The sequence below is a fragment of the Acomys russatus genome, chromosome X (assembly GCF_903995435.1).
Source record: "Acomys russatus chromosome X, mAcoRus1.1, whole genome shotgun sequence".
NCBI lineage: Eukaryota > Metazoa > Chordata > Mammalia > Rodentia > Muridae > Acomys > Acomys russatus.
In genome coordinates this window covers 54372692-54396558 of record NC_067169.1, presented here as the reverse complement: position 1 = coordinate 54396558, position 23867 = coordinate 54372692, and the positions used below count along the sequence as shown (strand labels likewise).

Genomic DNA, 23867 nt, shown 5'->3' with positions numbered 1-23867 from the left:
GGCTGTCATTCTGTTACTATAATCCAGGCTTACAGTCACAGCACTCCTCCTATTTCAGCATCCCAAGTTCTGGGATTCCAGATGGGAGCTTCCACAGCCAACTGCACATACAAACCTTGACATGGCCATACATTTTTTCTTTTCTTTTCTTTTCTTTTCTTTTATTAATTTATTCTTGTTACATCTCAATGATTATCCCATCCTTTGTATCCTCCCATTCTTCCCTCCCTCCCATTTTCCCCTTACTCCCCTCCCCTATGACTGTGACTGAGGGGGACTTCCTCCCCTTTTATATCCTCATAGAGTATCAAGTCTCTTCTTGGTAGCCTGCTATCCTTCCTCTGAGTGCCACCAGGTCTCCCCCTCCAGGGGACATGGTCAAATATGAGGCACCAGAGTATGTGTGAAAGTCATACCCCACTCTCCACTCAACTGTGGAGAATGTCCTGCCCATTGGCTAGATCTGGGTAGGGGTTTGAAGTTTATGGCCTGTATTGTCCTTGGCTGGTGCCATAGTTTGAGTGGGACCTCTGGGCCCAAATCTGCCCGTCATAATGTTCTTCTTTACTTCTTTTTGGCTGCTATGCCTATGTTTGACTATTTGAGGAACTACACCATTTTACATTCTCAACAACCATACAAATGGAACTGAGAGTTCTAGCACTTCTAGCTTTGAAAATGTTAGACGTTCCGATCAGTGTGTAGTAGCCTCATTGTGGGCTTTAGCTTTAATTTCTCCAGTGACCAATGATACCAAACATAGTTTCTGATCCTTTAGCAGCTATATATCTTCTTTAGTGATGTGTGCCTTTGTATCTTTTGTACAATCTAAATTTTTTTAGATTTATTTTATGTGAATAAGTGGGTATGTAGATATGGATATGTATGCACCACATATGTACCTGGTACCCTCAGAGGTTAGAAGATGGTAGCGATCACAAAAAAAGTGTTGGATCCCCCAGCATTATAGACAGCTGTGAGCCACCATGCAAGTGCTGGGAGCTGAACCCAGATCCACTCCAAGAGCAACAAGTGCTCTTAACCATTAAACTATCCCGCCAGTCCCTTTGGAATTTTTCTTAAATTGAGACAAGTTCTCACTTTGTATCTCAGACTAGTCTGGAACTCACAACGTAGCCTAAGTTGGCCCCAAACTTGTGCCTCATCTTCCTAGGTGCTGGAATTATAGGCGTATACCACCACACTCTATCTTTTGTTCATTTTTCTAAAGATTTATTTATTTTTATGTGGTGTTTTTTCTGTATGTATGTCTGTGTGAGGTTGCCAAATCCCCTGGAGCTGGAGTTATAGACACTTGTGGGTGCTGGGAATTGAACTTAGGTCCTCTGGATGAGCAGCAGGTGCTCTTAGCTGCTGCGCCATCTCTCCAGTCTCCCTTTGCTAATTGTAAATCAAATTGTTTTCTGATTTTTTATTGCACTGTATTAATTTGTTTGTAAGGAGGGGTATGCTTACAATGGTGTGGGAGTGGAGGTCAGAAGACAACTTGGAGGAGTCAGTACTCTCTTTCCACCATATGGGTTCCAAAAATTGAAGCCAGGTTTGGCAGCAAGCACCTTTGCCCTCTGAGCCATCTTGCTAGGCCTATTTTCTAACTTTTGAGTTTTGACACCACACACACACACACACACACACAAACACACACACACACACACACACAGAGAGAGAGAGAGAGAGAGAGAGAGAGAGAGAGAGAGAGAGAGAGAGAGAGTCCTTTATCAGAAATATGAAATATGACTGGTAAGTGTTTTCTCCCACTTTTGTTTTAATTCTCCAAAGTTATTTTTAAAGAGTAAACTGTTAAACCTTAATGAAGCAAATTCCATGTTTTATGTTCTTTATGCTCTTTTTAAGAAATTTTAGCAAGCCAGCCGCAGTAGCACATGCCTTTAATCTCCACACTCGGGAGGCAGAGGCAGGCAAATATCTGTGAGTTCCAGGCCAGCCTGGTCTACAAAGCGAGTCCAATGCTACACAGGGAAACAGAAAGAAAGAAAGAAAGAGAGAAGGAAGGAGAGAGAGAGAGAGAGAGAGAGAGAGAGAGAGAGAGAGAGAGAGAGAGAAATTTTTGCATGGCTCAGTGGTTGAGAGCATAAGCTGCTCTTCCAGAGTACTGGGTTTGATTCTCAGCACCCACATGGCAGCTTCCAGTTCCAGGAGATTTGATGCCCTCCTCTGACCTCTCCAGGGAACAGGTGTGCATATGGTACATAGACATACGTGCAGGCAAAATACTCATACACATTACATTAAAAAATATTAAAGAAAGAAAATATTGTTCTAAGCTAAGATCAGCATGACTTTCTCTTATAATTTTATAATTTTAGTTCTTACATTTATATCCATGAACCACCCTGAGTCAGGTTTAGAATGTTATATAAAGTAGATATTTAATCTTTTATATTCTATATATTCATTATTTTCAATGTAGACATCCAGTTGATTCTTCATAAAGTATTAACGAAAAAGAAAATTATTCTTTCTCTGCTTAATTGACTTAGCATTTCCATCTAAAATATCAATCAGCGATACATATATGGGACCCTTTCTCAACTCAATTCTAGTCTATATGTCTACCTTTATACTGATAATACGTTTTCTTGACTGTTGTAACTTTATAGTATGTCTTGTAATCATGTAATTGAAGTCTTCCAACTGTATCAAAATGATTTTCTCAGCCTGGTGTGGTAGCATGTGCTAATAATCCTAGCATTTAGGAAACTAGGCAGAAAAATCAAGAGTTCAAGGCCAGGCTGGGCTACTAAGCAATACTAAAAAACAATTCTGTCATTTTATGTCACTTTCACTTACACATAAATTTGAAAGTCAGCTTGGCAAGTTCTAAAAAATAAACATCAGCTTGGCTGAATTTGTATTTATGCCCACATTGTATCATCAGGACTGTTTAAAGAGATCTGACATCTAAACAATACTGAATAGTCAGGCCCAAAAGCAAAGTGCGTGTCCCCAATTATTTACATCTTCTCTTCTATCTCTCGCCAACATTTTGTGATTTTTTTTTTCAGTGTAGTGATCTTACATGTCTTTTATCAAATGTATTCATAATTCAGTTTATTTTGGGACAGGGTGTTCTATGTATTGAACACAACCCTCCTACCTCAGCACCCAGAGTCCTGGGATAACAGATGTGTATCATTACATCAGCAGTATTATTGGCCATTTTTTGTGGTTCTGGGAGCCAAGCCTAGTGCCTTATTCATGCTAAGCAAGGTTTCTGCCACTGAAATATGTCTCCAGATCAATAATTCATTTTTATGAGATTTTAAAAGGCATTTTCACTTCAATTTGTAAGTATTCATTGCTGGTATATACAATATAATTTGGTTTTGCATGTTGACTTTGCATGGCATCTCAGGCGACTGACTCACTTACTAGTTCTAATAGCTTCTTAGTAGAATGCCTTGAACTCCTTAGGATCATGTTATCTATAAATACAGTTTTAATTTCTCATTTCCTTTTTAATATAATTTTTCATTTCCTATTTTCTTTTTCTTTCTTTTTTTGTTTGGTTTTTTGTTTTCTGTTTGTTTGGCCTTTTGGTTTTTGGTTCTTCACGACAGGGTTTCTCTGCGTATGTAGCCTTGGCTGTCCTGAACTCTCTCTGTAGACCAGGCTGGCCTCGAACTCTTGGAGATCCTCCTGCCTCTGCCTCTCAAGTGCTGGGATTACAGGCGTGCACCACCACGCCCAGCTATCTGTATTTTCTATCCCTTTGTCTTCTTAGTACACTAGCAAGAACCTCCAGCAGAGTGTTCTAAATAGAAAACAGGTACCCTCTTTTTGTTCCGAATGTATTGTGTAAGTTTTCAGTCTTTCATTATAAAGCATGATTTTTAGATGTAGGGGTTTCATAATTGACTTTGTCAGCCTGGAGAAGTTCCCTTCTGTTTTCCAGGCTGCTGAGAATTCTTTTGATCTTAAACAGTTACTGAATTTTGTCACATATTTTTTTCTTCATCTAGTGACATAATTACATGTTTTCCATTATTAGCCTAAGTATATACTTTATTGGTTAATTTTTGGATGTTGAAATAACTGTATTTCTGGCATAGATCCTACTTGGTCATGATGCTGTATCCTTTTTATATATAACTTATTCTGTTAGCTAACATGTTAAGTTTTTTAACTATTAGATTTGCGGGATGTATTTTCTTGAGGGGAATTCAGACAATGCCTTGAACTCACAATGACTTTTCTGTCTCAACCTTCCTAACCAGAAGGATTATAGGAGTGAGCCACTGTGCCCAGATAAACTATTTTTATGAAGGACGTCTGTTGTTTGTATATTACATGTGATGTGTTTATATGGATTTGTCATCATGTTATCTGGACTATCCACTTGGTGTCCTTTCTATGATTCTAACGGCTTTAAGATTCTGCAGTTCTAATAAGACCCATTCTGCTTTAGATATGTCTTTCCTGTCTGTGTGCCTGTGTCCTTCCTCTTTCTCACACCCTCTTTCAGATGAATGTTTGACACCCAGAGTGTGCGTGGGGTTAACCAGCTTCCTCAGAGGAAAACTGAGGGAACTGTTTGAATTCACAGTTCTCCCAGAGAAGGCAAATTTGAGTCAAATAATAACTTTAGCATTATCTCCACAGCTGGAGATTGTATGAAGCCTTGCGTGCAACAGCTGTACACCATACGCTGCAAAGTATAGCTTAGGTAGCCATAAGGATTGAGACTGGTTGTAGCCTGCTATTTCAGAGTTGGCATGAATACGCCTAAATGTGAGTCTCTCTGGGTCTCAGTCTGTAAAATTAGGAAGTAGACTGTTAGGTTCTTTACTCTAAAAATGGAAGCAGATTGCAGCAAAGGGTAGGAAGCTAAACGGAACTCTGGTGCCTCATATTTGACCATGTCCCCTGGATGGGGAGACCTGGTGGCATTCAGAGGAAGGATAGCAGACTACCAAGAAGAGACTTGATACCCTATGAGCATATACAGGGGGAGGATGTCTCCCTCAGTCACAGTCATAGGGGAGGGGAGTAAGGGGAAAATGGGAGGAAGGGAGGAATGGGAGGATACAAGGGATGGGATAACCATTGAGATGTAATATGAATAAAGTAATAAAATATATATCAAAAAAAGAAGCTAAATGGCCAGATAAAAGGGTATCAAATTAATATATTTTCAGTGATATTGTTGGCTTGAAAGACTTTGAGACTATAAAGTTGTAGCCCATTCAATTTAGCTATGCCGAGACATGTAGAAGGATAAAAATGCAGTTGCTTAGATATTCAGTGTTCAGGAAAAGATATTTTCCAGTATGTTTGTTATGCCACATAAGAAAGAGCCCAATACATTCTGGAAATGAAACAAACAAAAACACAAAGGCAGAAAACACTGGCAGGATCAAATTAAAAGACCAAATATAAAAGTACTTTGGAACTTTTTAAACACAGGCTCACTGCAAATCTGGAGCTGAGTACTAGACACAAGGAATAGATGGTGATTAAATGGGCTTAGAGAATTGGACTGAGACTTGGAGAAAGAGCTTTTGGATACAATGTCGTAAAATACAGAGGGGCTGAGGAGGTCAGTGACAGAGTGCTTGATGAGCGTGTGCACAGCCCTAGATTCTCCACAAGCACTGCAGAAAGAAGCAAGGACAAGAAACAAAAGAGAAGTCTGGCAGTGGAAGGCTGAGGCAAGTGGATCTCTGTGAGTTCGAGGCCAGCCTGGTCTACAGAGCTGGTTCTAGGACAGCCAGGGCTACACAGAGAAACCCTGTCTCAAAAAACCAGAAAGAAAAAAAGAGAGAGAAGGAAGGAGAGGAGAGGGGAGGGGAAGGGAAAGGGCGGGGAAGGAACTAGAAAAAGATCTGGAGCCATCTTCCCTGAACAAGAAAGTTTCATTTATTCACTGGACAGATGGTTATATGGCACTTAACACTGGGCCCTGAACAAGGCTGGAGAAATAATGTGAAGCTCTGAGGGAGGCCACCATCCTGCTTGGACACACAGTGAAAGAAAGACAGGACTTGGTCCGTAAAACAATCAGTATTGCATTTCTTTCCTCTGGAGCTCCAGCTGACCCTAGAAGTGTCTTTCCTGCCTTCTTCTAAAAGTGTCTCCCCAATGCTTTCAGCCATCTGAGGAGTGATTGCTGACCATCTAGCCAATGTGTCAACATGCTTCCATCAGAGCCCTGAGCCACTGCCTGCGGTACTCTCCACCTGCCCCACCTATCACATTCCAGCCACCCTTACTTATTCCATCTCGATTTAGACTCTTTGCAAAGTGCTGGGAACTATGAAGAAGTGGGACGATAAGACAGAAATGGCAACATATCTAATAACACAGACTGTAATCCATGGTGGCGATCTCTCCACATAGCATTGAGTCTAAGTCAGCCTTATGGAGTCTTTGACCCTATTTGTTATGCTCTCATTATCCTGTGCACCTTGCCTGAAGGCACAGGGGCTCTCAAGTAAACCCACCTCTACCTCCATATCACACACACACCCCTTGCCTCTTCCTTCCATTTCCCACTTACCCTGCTTTGGCTCTTCTTAAGCCTTGATTGGTTTCTCACAATAGCAGGAATTTGTAAAAGCCTGCAGTCTATTCACAGAGTTTGGCTCTTGGAGTATCTTTTGCTCTATTTTCACTCCAGGGGTGGGCAGTTTGAAGAGCTTGAGCTTTGTCAACCAAGGAATAAAGAATCTGGTTCCACATTTGAGTTCTTTTCTGAGCAGTCTCCTTGTACTTCAAAGACCTTTGCTTGAGAGCCTGGGTAAGGATCCAGAACACTAATTAGGCACTTAAATGGGGGAAATGGAGGCTAAAGAATTTTGAAGACCAGTTGGTCCAGGATGCAACTAAAAAGGCCAAGGTTCTGACTTTGTGTTGTCTGGGCTCAACAGAAGCTCAAGGGTGCTGGGCAGAGAAAAAGAAAGGGCTGCCTCCAATACAGACATTGTATTCACTTCGAGTATAAGCTTTTGAGGGCTGTCATTAACCTGGGGATAGTGGTTCGGGTTAAAAAGAATTTTGAAACTATTGTGTGAAAGGAATGGATGGTGTGTTTAAATATAGTTCATCTTCAAAGTCTGGGGCTCTGTTGGACAGAACATTTATCTCAGTAATTAGGCACTTGCTTAGCAATGCAGCTGTGGGTTGAAAATAATACTTTCTGCCTCGTGGAAAGTTATGGGTTCCACCCCTAACTTTTCCAAGTCTCTTTAGAAAGATGGCACATCTGTTTTATCCTTCCTAACTCTCCCACAAGCTCAACTGCTTTGTCAAAATGTCTTTATCTTCCCCATATAAAAGCAGAAGTAATTATGGGGAACAATAGCTAGAAACTCCCCAGCTTTGGCTGTCAATTCTAGAAAACTTTTGCTACCAATTGCATTTATAAAATAAAGGAAACTGGGTGCCATAACAGCTAAGGACAAGCAATGCCCATGTATTGTCAATATGGTCATAACCACCACCACCACCACCACTACCATCATCATCATGACTCTTGCTGGTAACTTACCTAGTAAGGGTCCTTATGTCCTTTGTCATGCCATACTATTCTTCAGGTATTGATGTAGCAGTCTGTATTTCCTTTCCTTGACATAACAAATTTTCTTTCGCTTGGAATGTCTGACTCCTTTGAAAATCTTTAACTAGAAAATGTGCCTGGGAACAGTGGTACACATCTGTAATTTCAACACTTGGGCGGTAGAGGCAGAAGGATCTGAAGTTAAAACTCAGCCTTAGCTACACAGCAAGATCAAGACCAGTTAGGGATCTAGTTGAGGGGTGAAGTGAGCAAAGTCTTAGACTCAGTCTACCATTCTGTTTTTGGTTTGATTTGGGTTTGGGTTTTTGGGGTTTGGGTTTTTGGCTTTTGGCTTCTGGTTCTTGGTTCTTGGCTGTCCTGGACTGACTCACTTTGTAGGCCGGGCTGGTGTGGAACTCACAGTGATCTACCTCCTTCTGCCTCCAAGTGCTGGGATTACAGGTATGTGCCACCACACTTGGCTCAGTCCACTGTTCTGAAAAAAGGTAAGTGTGTTCCTTATTGCACCTACCATCAGGTATTCAAATACTGTATCTCTATGTCATTGATTTGTCATCATCAGTGTCTGTGGGATAGCCATGCGTCTGAGTCAGAGAATGTGTTAAATAATTGTTCAGTAAAGTAATATCATATATGGATGACTTGTTTGGGAATGTATACATGTAGCATTAATAACTATATCAAGGCACATTCCTCTCTTTCTACCATGGAATATAGCAATGGACTTCAGAGCTGGAGGAATAGCATCAAATGAATTACCTATGTTTTCTTTTTGCTTCATACATCTTAAATGTGGCTCTGTGAAGCCAGCAACATAGAAATGCCAGTGGTAAAAGAGGACCAGGAAAGAGTCATCTTAGCCAGACAGTGGGCCCTCTACTCTAGCTGAATGTCATAGGGGAAAATGTACCCCACTCCTCCTTATGAACAAAAGCTTAAAAGGAGCCTAGGTTTTTATACTCTCAGCTATAACACAGGATCCATAAAATACTTGCCTTATACACTATGGTGGGGTCAGAGAAAACTAAGTAGTGAGCCAGTAACAAGGCCTCCCCCTCCCCTATAGTGTTGAAAGTGTGTGTGGACTTTCACCTTCCCCAGTGTTAGCGTGTGTGTATTTTAAAACCTATTTTATTGGGGTTTCTTATACCTCTACCTTCCTTCACCCCAATCCCTTCTAACACCCCAACACCAAGTAGGAGAGAAGGAAGGTTAGCATGGAGAACAGTCATCGGAGCTATTTTCTGCTGGTTAGGGTCCGTGGGTTCCTTGGGGCAAGGCTACTGTTTGTTTCAGGACGTCCCCAACTTCTTCTCAGCAAACTGCAACAACAGCAGCCAGGAGCAGCAGCCACCTTTTTTCTCAGAGCCACCCCCCCCATCCCCCTGCTCTGGCATTCAAACCCTTTCAGAGTCCTCAGGACTAACTAAACGTTCTGCAGCTGGCAAAGATCATACCCCTCTCAGAACCCCCACAAGGCAAATAGTCAGCTGCTGTGGACAATCTGAAGCAGCCCCATATCCCACACCTTGGCTTCAAACAAAAACATGTTCACATAACATAACTGGCTCTTAAAAAGAAACCAGGACTCCCACTACACCCCAGCCTGTAGCCTCCAATCACGCTACACCCTATTTCTGGTAAGGTGCCAAAGCGGTGTCAATGAAGGCCAAGCAGGACATTGGGACTTTCACCATCACTTAGTGCAATGTCAATTGAAGTCACACAGGAAACAGCACCAAGGGACCCCTGTCCTTCCCAGATAAAGCCTAATGATGATGTTGAAATGTGCGCCCCACTAAGAGACAACAAGGTTCCTTTCTTTACCAAGGTTTCTAATAATGGCAACAGAGCAGAGAACATGACTTCTATGCCCATTTGGCAGTAATGAGGTAGTATTTTGACTGGCAAGCTGTCAAAGGAGACCTGTTAAAAAACAGACAATCTTAATAAGATCCTGAGACTTATCATATCCAAAACTGTCCAGGAAAAAACAGAAAATCATTTGCTACACCAAGAACAGGAAAAAAATTGCCTTTAGTGGAAAAGAACCATTAACTGGCAATCCGAAGATGACACAAAAAGTGCGGCTCATCTGGTAAGGGTGTTAAAGCACCTAGTATAAAAAGCATTTAGCAAGCCATTACAATACCTCTCAAAAGAAGATAAAGTATAATGTATCAACAAATAAATAGAAGCTACAAACACAAAACAATAGAATTTTCTAGAATTGAAAAGTATGATGACCAAATCTATGGACTCCATAGAATAAAGAGGACAGAAGAAGAAGTCAGTGAACTTGAAGGTAGAACAATCAAAATTAATCAACACAGTTGGGGCCATATTGATATGAGTGACCTGTGCAGCCATCTGAGGCCATGTTGATGTCCATGACCAATGCTACAGCAGAGAGCTTTGTTGATGTGTGTGGCCTGTACTACCATCAGAGACTATGCTGGGCTCCAGGGCACATGCTGTCAACAGAAACCATGTGGAAGTCCATGATCCATTCTTTCACTGACTGTAAAGGGCAAGGAATGTACTTTTGCAGTGGTATTGGTGACTACAGATGCACACTTGAGAAAGGCTATAGAACGCTTCTCTGACAACCCTACTCCATTCTACCCCCAAAAAGTAACAGCTTAGATAAGAAGCCATCAAAGAGAACTCTTTTATTTTTAGGGGGAAACTGGTTTATTGTATTTAATCTTAAATGTTCTAAGCAAAGCAATAGTCATATAGCCTATGATGAATAATTTTATATACCTACTTCATCTCATTGCCATGATAATAAGAGGAAGAATGTCAAGCGAGAGACAGGAAAAGTCCAGACTTTAGTATACTCGTTTCAAAGCCACCAAGTCTTTTTTTTTTTCCGAGACAGGGTCTCTCTGTGTAGCCTTAGCTGTCCTGGACTCACTTTGTAGACCAGGCTGGGCTCGAACTCACAGAGATTCACCTGGATCTGCCTCCTGAGTGCTGGGATTAAAGGTGTGCGCCACCACTGCCCAGCACAAGTCTTACATAAAACCTAACATCTATGAACATTCTTTTTTTTTTCAGAGTTTTTAAAAATTATTTAAACATTTTTTACATATACATTTATATTATTACATGTATATACAATAAACTACCTATAACAAGAAGAACCATGACACAATCAGGAATTATACTTAAATATTGTGATACGGATACCGTTCTCCACAATTGTTCTGGTGGGGGAGCGGTTGGGGAAGAACTCAGTTTTCTTTAAGGGTATGGCCACGAGGAGTTTGACCATTCTCCAGACCTGAAGGACTGGGAGGTGAAAAAAGATTAGCCAACATGATCAACAGAAAGAAAATGGGTTAGGAAAAAAAAAGAAGAACAGAGCCCTATGAGCCTATGGGACTATGGCAAAAGATCGGTCATTCTTGTCATCAAATGGTTCCCAAGAGAGAAGTGAGAGTATGAGTGATGCCTGAATTGGATATAGCTGGACCATTGGGAACTCACATCAGTCAGACAAGGGACCACTCCTTAGAGAAGCGCACAAATAAAGGCAAAGAAAATTTGCTCAACCATGTTCATAGCAGCCTTATTCATAATAGCCAGAACATGGAAACAGCCTAAGTGTCCCTCAGTAGAAGAGTGGATAAAGAAACTGTGGTACATATACACTATGGAATACTACTCAGCTATTAAAAACAAGGAATTCCCGAAATTTGTGGATAAATGGATTGAGCTAGAAATGATCATAATGAGTGAGTTAACCCAGAAGCAGAAAGAATCAAATGGTATATACTCACTTATATCTGCATACTAGCCCAAGGGGCATGTCCCACAAAAGCCTTCACTTACCAGGAAACTGGGACAGAGGGGAAGGCATCCTATTGGGACTCTAAATGAGAGACGCATGGGAGAACAGCAAAATAAAAGGATACAGAGGGTCCTAGAAATCTACAAGTAGAACAATATGATAGGCAGATCTGGGCCCAGGGGTCCCACTCAAACTAAGGCACCAGCCAAGGACAATACAGGAGGTAAACTTTAAACCCCTTCCCAGATCTAGCCAATGGTCAGAATATTCTCCACAGTTGAGTGGAGAGTGTGATACGACTTTCTCACATACTCTGGTGCCTCACATTTGACCATGTCCCCTGGAGGGGGAGACCTGGTGGCACTCAGAGGAAGGACAGCAAGTAGCCAAGAAGAGACTTGATACCCTATGAGAATATATAGGGGGACGTAATCCCCCTCAGGAACAGTCATAGGGGAGGGGAATAATGGGAAAATGGGGGGGGGGGGAAGAATGGGAGGATACAAGGGATGGGATAAACATTGAGATGTAACAAGAATAAATTAATAAAAAAAAAAAAAGAAGAAGAAAATGAGATCCCACGACCACCAAAATAAGTCACGAATACCCCCAAAAGAGGCAGTGGGGGCAGGGCAAGGGAGAGATGGAGAGTGACAGAGAGACAGAGAGAGATAAAAAATAAAAATAAATAAAAGAAAAAAAAGGCAAAGAAAAGAATAAACATAAAGGAAAGAAGGAAGCACAATTGTAAGCATCAGTGTAAAACAGGGGACAAGTAGTATCTGGAGATAGGTAGTTATATGTTAGTACTCTCAAACTTTGTTAGTAATTTCAAGGAGATCTTAAGGAACTGTGGAAGTGAGATGAAAGCATTGTCGCTTCATCATTTTGGACTAGGTTCAGGACGTAATCCTTTGGTTTCCTGAAGAATTGCCAGTAAGTTTGGATGCTTGAGAGGAAATGGGAGGACTGAGGGGTCCAAAAGACCTAAGTGCATTCCCATTTTCTCTCTGGGTTTGTGGAGTCTTAAACCCCTGCATTTCCTCATAGGAGGGCAACTTCTGTGAGATTGGGTCCCTCAGGAGTCCAGCTTCTAGACATTGCCCCTTCGACTATGAAGGGGCTGGCAACCAATTACAATGCTCCTTGCAAGTTTACCAACTAATTAACATAGGAGCCTTAAGGGTAAGAAGAAAATTGCTCAACAAAGGGGAAAATCTTGTTGCTGAGAGTCACCCTGCCAGGAAGAATTGTACCTAGATTTTGCTTCCGCCTCCTTCCAGACCGCAGCTGGGGCACCCTTTTGGGTGGAGATTCCTGGGCTGCTGCAGGCCGGCCACTGCCCTGGTGGGCTGAGCAGCTCCTGGTAGCTGTTTATTGTGGCCCAGCTTTTAAAAGCAGCCCTGAGAGAGGCGCACGGGGGAGGAGTCTTACTGGTTTTCAATTTTTTTCCAGTTTTGAGCTCAAATAATCCCAGGCTAGAGGCCACATGTTTTGTTTTTCTCCCCTCAGTCGGGTATCCAGCATTGCTGTGAACCGTCCCTAAATTAACAGTGAACATCCATTATGAATATCTAAGAAATAGGAAAGGGGAAGGGGTGTGGGGAGCAGAGGGATCTCTGAGTGTGTATTCTTGATGAGGGCACAAAGTCAAGGACCAATGCCTCATTCCCGTGGGAATGGTAACGTTTTTCTCATCTGTGAGTGAAGCTCTGAGAGACAGCAAAACCTTCCTTGGGTCTAAATATGAATGTGCACAGTGTGCTGCAAGAGCTAGTGTTTACAAGTCAGTGTGTGCAAAAGCTAGCAACTGCAGCTCCCTCCTTGTCAGAACATAGTCTAAGCGTGGAGTCGAGTCCTGCGAGGGATTATTCTGAGGGCTTGCAAGAAAACAAGACAAGATTTGCATTTCCCTGATGACTAAGGATGTTTAGCATTTCTTTAAGTGCAAATCAAAACGACACTGAGATTCCATCTTACACCCATCAGAATGACTAAGTGAAAAAACTCAGGTGACAGCACATGCTGGTGAGGATGTGGAGAAAGGGGAACACTCCTTCATTGCTGGTGGGAGTACAAACTTGTACAACTACTTTGGAAATCAATCTGGCACCTTCTCAGAAAATTGGGAATAGCGCTACCTAAAGACCATACTGTTCCACTCCTGGGAATATACCCAGAAGATGCTCCACCATATAACAAGAACATTTGCTCAACTATGTTCATAGCAGCTTTATTCATAATAGCCAGAATCTGGAAACAACCTAGATGTCTCACAACAGAAGAATGGATAAAGAAACTGTGGTACATTTATACAATGGAATGCTACTCAGCTATTAAAAGCAAGGAAATCATGAAATTTGCAGGCAAATGGGTCATCCTGAGTGAGATAACCCACACCCAGAAAGACACGCATGGTATGTACTCACTCATAGGTGGATGTTAGCCGTATAGTACAGGATAACCATGCTACAATTCACGGACGCAAGGAAGTATAGTAACAAGGAGGACCCAAGAGAGGATACTTAAATCTCACTCAGAAGAAGGGCAACTAGAATAGACAGGGGTTGAAGAAAGGGAACAGCGTAGGAGAGGGGGTACAGAGAGAAATGAGGATGGAGATCAGACCTGGGAAGAGCATGGGAGGGCGGGCAAACCGACAGAGTGCTTGCAGAGAAACTGAGTGGGGGAGTCTCTGTGACAAGCTGGAGACCCACAACAGGATAGGCTCCTGGAAGGACATGGAGGTGACTCTAGCTGAGAAAGACATCCTATGAGACTAGCTACCTCCTCCCCTCAATACTCTGAAGTTCTGGGTTGCTGTGGTAGTTGGTGCATCTCCATCAGTGTGCACATGGCCTACCTAACCCCAGCTTTTCTATATGCGTGTCTGTTTGTCTATCTTTTCTTTATTCCCTCACTGTCCCTAGACAGGTCAAGTCTGAAGCATGCAGGTCATGATGGTATTTGTTTTTTGTATATCTGATTTCTTTTACATAGCATAAACATTTTCAGTTCCATCCTTTTTTCTTTAAGACTCAACAAAATTCTAATGTGTTTTTGTATCACATTTTTTATCCATTCATCTGTGGATGAACATCTATGCTGGTTCCATTTCCTAGTGTTACTATTTGAACAATAAACATGGATTGCAAGCCTCCCCATGGTATGTTGACTTAGAGTCATGTGGACATATGCCCAGGAACAGTTATGGGTCATAAAGTAGACTAAGTTTTAGGCATAATATCTACACCAGTTTACACTCCCAGCAGCACTGTATAAAGGTTTCCCTTTCCCCCATCCTCTCCAGCACTTGTTTGTTTTCAACCCTCATCATTGGTGGCTAATGATGAAAAGAAACACTTATTCAAGTTTGTTTTTGTTGCTCCTGGTGGAGAGAGGTTCTTCTGCAAGTCTCAGTTTCCCCTCTAATGCACATGTAACTGAGAATGACTTTGAACTCCTGCTCTTCCTGCTTCCACCGCCCAAGTGTGGGGATTGCAGGCCTGCATCGCCCTGTCTAATCTACAAGTGTTTATTGGCTCCTTATATTTCTTCTTTTGAGAACCATTTAGTTCAATGATACATTTATAGCTTGGATGGTTGGAATTGGTATTTAACTTTTATAGTTCTTTACTTGTTTTAGACAGTAATCCTGTCTGAAATATATATATGACAAAGATTTTTGTCCCATTCTGTGGTTGTATCTTCACTCTGATGATTGTTTCACTCGCTGTGCAGAAGCTTTACAGGCCAATTTTAAAAGATCATATACTGCATTTATATAACTTTCATTTTAGTATTTTGTTTTTTGAGGCAGGGTTTCATGGATTCCAGACAGAACTGGACACAATATGTAACCTAGGCTGGCCTCGAACTCCTGATCCTCCTGCCTCAGACTCTCAAGTGCTAGGATGGCAAGTATGTGTCGCCATGCTTAGCTTATATAACTTGCTTAAAATAAAAATATTATGAAGATGCCAAACAAGTTTGTGGGTGTCATTAGGAGTCAGAGATGGTGGCAGGAACATCTGGCATGACTATAAATGAACAGTAAAAAAAGGAGAATCTCTGTGGTGTTGAAATAGTTATGCATCTTAACTGTGGTAGGAAGCTTTGCATAATAAGAGGACATAAGACTGTTAGCACAATCGTGCCAGTGTCAGTTTCCTCGTCTCACTATTGTACTACACTTACATAAAGGAAAACTGGGTGAATGATTCATGGACCTCTCTGACTGCCTTTCGTAAATCAATTATTTTTTTTAATATTTATTTATTTATTACATATACAGTGCTCTGCCTACATGTACATCTGCAAGTCAGAGGAGGGCATCTGATCACATTATAGATGGTTGTGAGCCACCATGTGGTTGCTGGGAATTGAACTCAGGACCTCTGCAAGAGCAGTCAGTGCTCTTAAGCGCTGAGCCATCTCTCCAGCCCCATTGTAAATCAATTATTATTTCAAGTTTTTTTTTTAAGTTTTTGAAATTTAGATTAATTTTAAAAGCTATGTCAAATAAAGTGTAAACTTTCCTGGACTGTACAAAAGTTATTTTATGAGCCTAGTTATCAGTTTTCACTGCAATGTACATATTCAGAAGAGCTCAGTCATAGAGTTCTGAAAGATGACTTGCTGACCTGAATAGTTTTTGCCTCTTTCACAATACAACCTAGGTATTTTTAAATCAGAATCGAAATATATATATATATATATATATATATATATATATATATATATATATATATATATATATATATCTCAAGTAAAGCCTCAAAGTGGTATGCTCTGCTTTTCTGCCTTGCCATTTTAGTACAACGAATTGAATCTAGGACCTCATACATGCTAACCAAAATGCTCTTTCCACTGAGCCTTTGCCCCCTTTAAAACCAACATAAGATTTAAGGATACATTTTACATGTGATAACATCACTCCTTTATTTGCTCAGATTTTATGTGCTGACACATGCTAACACACACTGCCACTGAACCACTGTTGTTAAAATTCCATCCCAGCGTGAGACATAAGTAATGTCTACCCCTTCTCCTAGGTTCCTAATGACAAACCAAGAAATGATCCTACTGAATTCCCTCCGGGGAATCAATGAGTTCATTGGGCTTCCTTATAGAGCATAGATGAGGGATTGCTTACAGGGGTGTAGGTGCTCCTCTCCAGCAAAAAAAGCCTTACCCAGCAGGGATGAGGACTTTTCCATAGCCACATAGATGAAGCCACCATCTAGTCTTCTCCACGTATACTTTTCCATCCCCAGGCCATGGACAATTAAGGTAACATTGTATACAACAGGTAGTAGGAAGCAGGGTACTCCAGTGAGAATCTCATGCCCCTCTCTGCCCCTCTCTGCCCCTCTCTGTCCCTCTCTGCTGGGGTGTAAACCGTGAACAAGCACCACTGGGTGGTCTTTTGCAAAGGAGATGCAGCTGAATACCCAAAGATGGTGGTTGCTTCATTCAGAGAACAGTCACTCACAACAACCATACACCCTCACAAAAGAACCACCATCGTCACCCCAAAATGTTCCTCTCTAATAAAGCTCACCTTCATCTCCGCTTTGTTTTTCTGTCTCCATAATTTTGTCTTTTCTAGAATTTTCTGAGTAGGGTCATTTGAGTTTGTCTTCTTTCACTTAGCATAATGCCTTGGAGAATTATCCCAGTTGCTGTTTGTACCACTAGTTTATTCCTGCCTGTGGGTGTGCTGTGTTTTGCTGTATTAATATAGCTCCATTCGCTTATTCGTTTACCAGTATAGTTGAATTGCTGCCAGGTTTTAGCAATTATGAAAAGAAGCTTCTATAATTACTGTTAACTGGGGTCATTGTGTCGTTTTTGGGTTTTGTCCCCCACCCCTTGGTAGTACTAGGCATCAAACTCAGGGCTGGTACAAGCTAGCCAATGACTTGGTCTCTGAGCTACACCCTCCTCCTTAGCTGTAGGTTTTGTATAGATATAAATATTAAGAGTAGGATTTCAGTGGGATGTGTTAAGTGCATGAGTGACTGCACATGTTGTCAAGCTGTTTTCCAAAGAGAGTATACAGTGCTTCATTGCCACCAGCAGTGTATGAGATTCCAGCTCCTCTACATCCTTCCAGTGGTATTACATTTCTTGGGTAGTCCTCTTAGTGGATGTACAAGGGTGTCTCATTGGGATGTTTCCTGTGTGGTTGGTTGGTTGATTTTTGATGTTTGGAGACAAGATGGCCCAGAATGGCTTGAATTCTTACCTCTGCATTCCAAGTTCTAGGATTACAGGTGTGTACCAGCCCATTCCTGACTCTCACTGTAGATTTGTATGTCTGATGTGTGTTCAAGACTTTTGTCTCTGTTTTAAATTGAATCATTTGCATTCTTCTTGTTAAGCTGTGATAATCAACGCAGACTTGTGTGCTGGAGATATATGTCACAAATATTTTTCTGATCTATTATCTGCTTTCTCATTTTCAGAACTTTTAATATCTGTATTGTATATGTGTGATGTGTATGTACACGTTTGTGTGGTAGGGTTACGTGTGTGTGGAGGTCAGAGGACAGCTCTGGAAGTCAGCTTCCACTTTGCTTGAGGCAGGGTCTCCTGTTGTTTGTGGCTGTGCTGCACACTCCAAGCTAACTAGCTCATAAGCTTCATCCCGGAGATTCTCCTGTCTCCACCTCCCACCTCACTGAAGGAGTATTAGAATTACAGGCAAGTAACACGATGTCCAGTTTTTATGAGGGTTCTGGAAATCCAAGTCATCAGGCTTGTGAATAAAATGTTTTTCCTGGCTGAGCCATCTCTCTGGCCCTCATAACTATTTTTTTAAGCATGGTAGTTTTAAGCTGAATGTGGTGACGCCAATCTGAAATCCCGTGCTGCTATGATTCCTTTCCTGGAAGAGAAGTAAACAATGACTACCCCTTTTCTTAAGGTCGCACTGACAAACGGAAGTAAGATTCCACCAAAGTTCATCCCAGGGAACAAATAAGAGCAATAGATGAGAGAATAGACGGAAACCTAGGAGACCTTAAAGTGGGCAGACACACTAGAAGGCCTGCACCCGGAAGGAATGATGGCTTCTTAGTGGCTGGTAGATGAAAGCCCCTCCCATCATCCTCCCCACCTATGTCCTCTTCCCCCTACCCCAAGACTAAGGACCATCAGGGCAGAAGGCAGAATTGTATACAAGTGTTTGGGAAAGGAGGCTAGTTTCAGGGCAGCCTGGGCTACATCAGACCTTGGGTGTGTGTGTGTGTGTGTGTGTGTGTGTGTGTGTGTGTGTGTGTGTGTGTGTGTGTTTTAAACAGAAATGTTAAGTTTTGATGAAGTCTAGTACAGCACTGTTTCACTTATGGGCTATACTTTATATGAACATTCTATGACATCTTTGCTCACACCAATTATTTTCTCCTATATTTTCTTCCAGAAGCTTTATACTTTTACATTTAAGTCTATGGTCCTTGTGGCATTGATTTTTATATGCAGTATAGCTCTTAACATTTCTAAAGCTCTCTGCTATATATGATTACATCCGATCACAATTTTCTTTGAAATCACTTTGAGGGCTGAGCTGGTACTGCAGCTGAGTGATACAGCACTGCCCTCGCACGAATGCATCCTTGGGTTCAGTCCTCAACATTGCCAAGGCAAAGGAGAGGGGAGCACTTTGAGGAAAGTACAAGAATTTTAATCCCAATCTGAATAAATTATAATAAATTAAATTTTTTAAAAAAGAATTTTAATCCCCATTTTACAAATAGGATTTGCCAGGGTCCCACATATCGTAAGAGGTGAAATTGAAATGAAAGTCCAGATTGCCTGCTGTCCTGGGCCAGGATTTTTGAAGCCAGGCAGCTAGAGCTCAGAACAGCAGCCTAGCTTATTTGGCACTAAAATACGAGGCACAGGCAGTAGAGTGGCCCTTCCCTTTGGCCCACTCAGGATTGTTCACTTGGAAAGAGAACAAAACTAGCCCAGTGCCCTTGCTCAGGTGACACTCACTGCATGCTTTTTGATGATGATGATGATGATGATGATGATGATGAAGTCTTGGAATGAGTTCAGAGACAGACTCTGAAAATAATTACAGAGTTATAAAAGTAAATTAAAGCTGAAAGGAAAAGTTTAAAGGAACTAAGATTATTTAACCTAGATGTGAGAGGCTCAAGATGAAACCTGATAAGAGCTTTTAAACAAACAAAAAGTGTGGGCTCTCCTTCGGAGGGCTGAGCAAGGGGGAATGGGCTGGAAGAATGTGAGTAAAAGGGCACCGTTCCTCCTCGGTGAGGATCGTTACAGATACATAACCTCTAAAACAAGATAAACTCCTTGTGAGTCTGGAGGTCAGAGACTTGCCAGTAATGAATTTCAGCATGTGGGTTCTATGGCTATCTTGCATAGCCTCTCTGGAAGTCTCCAGATAGGCCCTGCATCTGCGCTATATTCTAGTACAATTCCAGGAGGCATTTTGGGCTGTGATCTTTCTTGCTCCTTAAGCTTCACGTTAAAATTTTGAGCATTTAGATTTTTGTTCCAAGGACTGAGACCGAGCCTGACCAAATCCCAAAGCATACCCTTACCCTCCTCACCCTTAAATACAATCATCTCAGTTCTAAATCTACAGATCTGGCCTAGTATCCCCAGCTTTTGTTGCAGAATTGACCAGTCCAAATCCAGCACCCACATTTGGATCCTGTTTTATCTCTCACCTCTGTTTGCATACCACTGTGAATATCGGTGCCACCTTGGCAAAGCCAGAGAAGAGCTGAGGCGGCCAAGCATCGCGAGACACCACAATAACCTTCAATATCCCTGTGCTCCTTTTCTCTGCAGCGTGGGTCGGAGCCCTCGCCATGGGCATGATCTTTTTCTGCTCTCCTATTGTGAGTATATTCACTGACCGTTTGGGCTGCCGGATCACAGCCACCACCGGGGCTGCTGTTGCTTTCATTGGCCTCCACACCAGCTCCTTCACCAGGTAAGGCGGGGGCTTGCTAGCTACTTTTCCGAGGCTGAGAATTGGCTTCTTGCTCAGGGCTTTAGCTATGAACACTATTCTCACTGCAGAATCCTCTGTGGCTCGGGCCATGCAGGTTCCTCAAAGACCTTCCTCCCAATATTCAGAGTCCAGCGCAACTCATTTTATGTGGAGTCTGCAGGCAACATTTGCAAATAAGCCCTCCCCTAAAAAAAGACCCAAGGCTCTAAAATACTGTGAGGAGCCTAAGCCTGGTAGCTCAGAGATGAGGGCTCAAGTCCTGCTTTGACTGGTAAATAGCTATGGAGTAACTGTTGAGCACCCTTTTCCTGTCTGGGCCTCGCTTCCTGTATCTTTAAGAGACCATGTGGTTGCTTCAGCTCTCTCCAAGCTCCCCTCTAATGTGTCACACATCTCACATAAGTTCACCTTTCCTCCTGGAAATAAGCTACTTAAATGAGTTAATGTGAAGAAGACCTAGCATTTCCAAATAAAGCTTCAGCTGAAAAAACAGATAATCTGATCATGTGGCCAGCTAGCATGTCTGGCCCTTTTCTGGATGGCTCTGGCAAGACATATAGAGATTCTCACATTTTGGGCATGGGAAGGATGTTTAGCAACATTCTCCACTGATGTGCAGATCCAAACCCCAGCAACCCAGCTAAAACTCAAAGCCTAGACTCTTTGGTCCCGCTCATAGAACTTGGTTGGTGACACTAGGTGCGAAGGCTACAAGTGTATTGCTGCCTCCTTTTCTGGCAGCCCTGCAGAAACATGTGTATGGAGGACAGGAGAATACCTTATCCTACAGCAAGAGAAATGGGAGGTTCCTAAGCAAACTTGTGAGCTTTCTGCCAGACACTTTGCAAGTTGGTGGTACCTCCTACTGCCAGTCTTCCCAGCCTCATAGAGGACAGTGATGGCCTAGAATCCCAGTGACATGTCTGGGATGGAGACTGAAGTAACTTAAAAAGAGACTTCTTTTCTCGGTGGGATTCCCTAGAGAAAGCCATGGTTCTCTGGGCTTAGCTTTCCGTACACAGTGGAGAACAAGGCTCATGTTCTGTCTCAACTGGCTCCACGCGGGTGAGCCAACTGTCTTAATGACCTGAGCATTTCCGGTTGCCCAGCCTACCCTCCAGCTGAGCTTAGATTTGGCTTGCGGTGGTGTCTTGGTTCCAAACCATCCAACTGGGACAAGGGAGAGGGGGAACCATATCCTGCCTGGAACCTTCTCTACCCTCCCAAGGCAGCAGCTCCAGACTTTCTGAGGACCCTTCTTGTGGTCAGCCTCATTTGTTCCTGTGGGAACCAGCTACGCCTCTGAAGTCTCTCTAGCCTCAGTGCTGCATAGCTTGTTCCTTGAGGCAGAGCACAGCAAAGTGTAAACAAATTAGCAACAGAAGGATCTCATTTCCCCTGCAGCCCACGTGGGCTGTGGCACAGGAGGGAATGCGCTTAGATGTGCTATGGGCTCCTGGCACTCTTATCTCTCAGCCCACTGGGGGAGGCATTTTTCTCTCTAGCCCATGGCCCCCTATTCTGTTTGCTCTTCCTGTAAGAACATTTTTCCGAGCCAAGAAACTCTGTGGATGGTTTCGTGTCCAGGGGAAAGAACATGATTCTGCTTGTGGCTAGAACTTCGAGTCATTCTCCTTAATCTCTCACATCAGGGCTCTAAATCCTTTAAGGTGATTGGACCATGGCAAAGTATAGGCAACCCTGATGAGCCATTTCAAGGGCCTCCCATCCTGCAGCCCAGCTAGAAGCAGTTACCATGCAGCTCCCTGCTCTCCCATGTTTTCCCCAAAACTCTTTACTTCAAGACTAGCTCCTTTCCTTTGGATTAGGACCCAGCCTAGGCCAATCCCATAGGATACCCAGAATCTAATGGGAGAAAACTCCAGGGAGTCTAACAGAAGAGAAGTCATCGGCTTTACCTGTAAGTAGAGACAACGTGTTTGAAACTAAATCCCCTACTTGTGTCCAGTGACAAAGAGCCGATGGAAAGCACCAGCGATGAGAGTTTCTTGGAATCACAGGGCTGCAGGCAGCACAGCCTAAGTCCCATTATTTAGTATAAAAGCCGTTCCTGTGTCTGAAGAACAAGAAGAACATTGGCTAATTTAATGGCCAGATGAGAACTGTTGCAAAATATATGGACGCATCAAAAAGAAAACAGCTCTTCACTAGGTTGTGCCAGTATTGTGTGAGGGCAGACGGCTAGCCAAACCAACCTGCCCCCATGCCCTTTCACCTTCTAACACTTTGCCTTCTGTTGCGGAAGCTTATGGCAGAGCAGAGACTAAGCGTTTTAAGCAATGACCTGTCTTTCTTGGGCTAGGCCCATAACTTGAGACTCGACTTCCTGTCAATCAAGCAGGTTGCTTACTCTAAGGGAACTAATCTATGTCGTATACAGCAACAGAGACAGGGTTCTGGGGAAAAAAGGAACTCCTTACCTCACAGTCCATATGTAGATCACGGGGGGGGGGGGGGGGCAGGGACCGTGCTTGAGATAAAAGGATTGGGCTTTCTGGACCTTGGGCAAGGATACAGAGAAAAGAAGTTATCCTGAGATCATCAGGCAGTCTCTGAAATATTAAGAGCCCTGAAAATAAGGACACACCAAAGAACAGCTCAAGCTTCCAAGACCAAGACCAAGAGTCTTGGCTCCTTGCAAGTCTTTGCTGTTAGGGGAGATAAAACTTTGGTCCTCCAGTCTACTCATAGTGTCTAGGTAAGAAATAAGGTAAAACTACTGCCCTATGACACAACTCCTTGTAGCCTCTCACTTAACCTCTGCAAAGGCCAATTTTGTTTTTCTTTCTCTTTCTCTTTCTCTTTTTCTTTTCTAATCCTCTCTCATGGGATGCTATAATCACACAGATCTGGATTAAAGTCCAAACTTTATTTATTTATTTTTAATGAGACAGAGACTTGCTGTCATAACCCAGACTGCCCTTGAACTCCTGATACTCTTGCCTTAGGCTCCTGAGTGCTGGGATTACATGTGTTTGCCTTTGCCGTCGCAAGTGTCCCAGCGTGAAGCTTTGTTTTTAAGTGTCTAGACAAGGCGAACTTTACTCGTGATCCAGAGGGTGCACTAGGAAGGGCTGATGTTAACAAAACAAGCAGTTGGTTTTTAAATGTAACTGGAGTGGTAACTACGGCTTTCCCCGCCCCCCATCCCCCCACCCAGGAGTCTGACCTCACAGTCTTACTCAGTTGGCTAGTCTTTAAAAAACTGAAGGCTTCTGGGCATGTTGGCACATGCCTTTGATCCCAGTAGCTGGGAAGCAGAGACAGGTGGGTCTCTGAGTTCAGGGCCAGCCTGGTTTATAGAGTTCCAGGACACCCAGAGCTACACAGAACTCTGTCAAAAAGAAGGAGGAGGAGGAAAAGGAGGAGGAGGAGGAGGAGGAGAAGGTGGCTAAGCATTTTGACCTGGGTTTACTTTAGGCAAATTACCTCTCAGAATCTCTGCATCCCCATCTACAAAGTCTGGTTCAGAGGGTTCCTATCTGCTC

General features: G+C 42.7%; 1 protein-coding gene across 1 annotated transcript in view; it reads left to right on the top strand.

Moving 5' to 3' along the window:
* Slc16a2 (solute carrier family 16 member 2) overlaps positions 1-23867 on the top strand; it is a 122361-nt gene that overhangs the window by 87391 nt on the left and 11103 nt on the right. The window contains exon 2 of the mRNA XM_051142358.1: positions 20193-20337. Coding sequence (XP_050998315.1) covers positions 20193-20337 — 145 coding nt within the window. The remainder of the gene's footprint in view (positions 1-20192; positions 20338-23867) is intronic.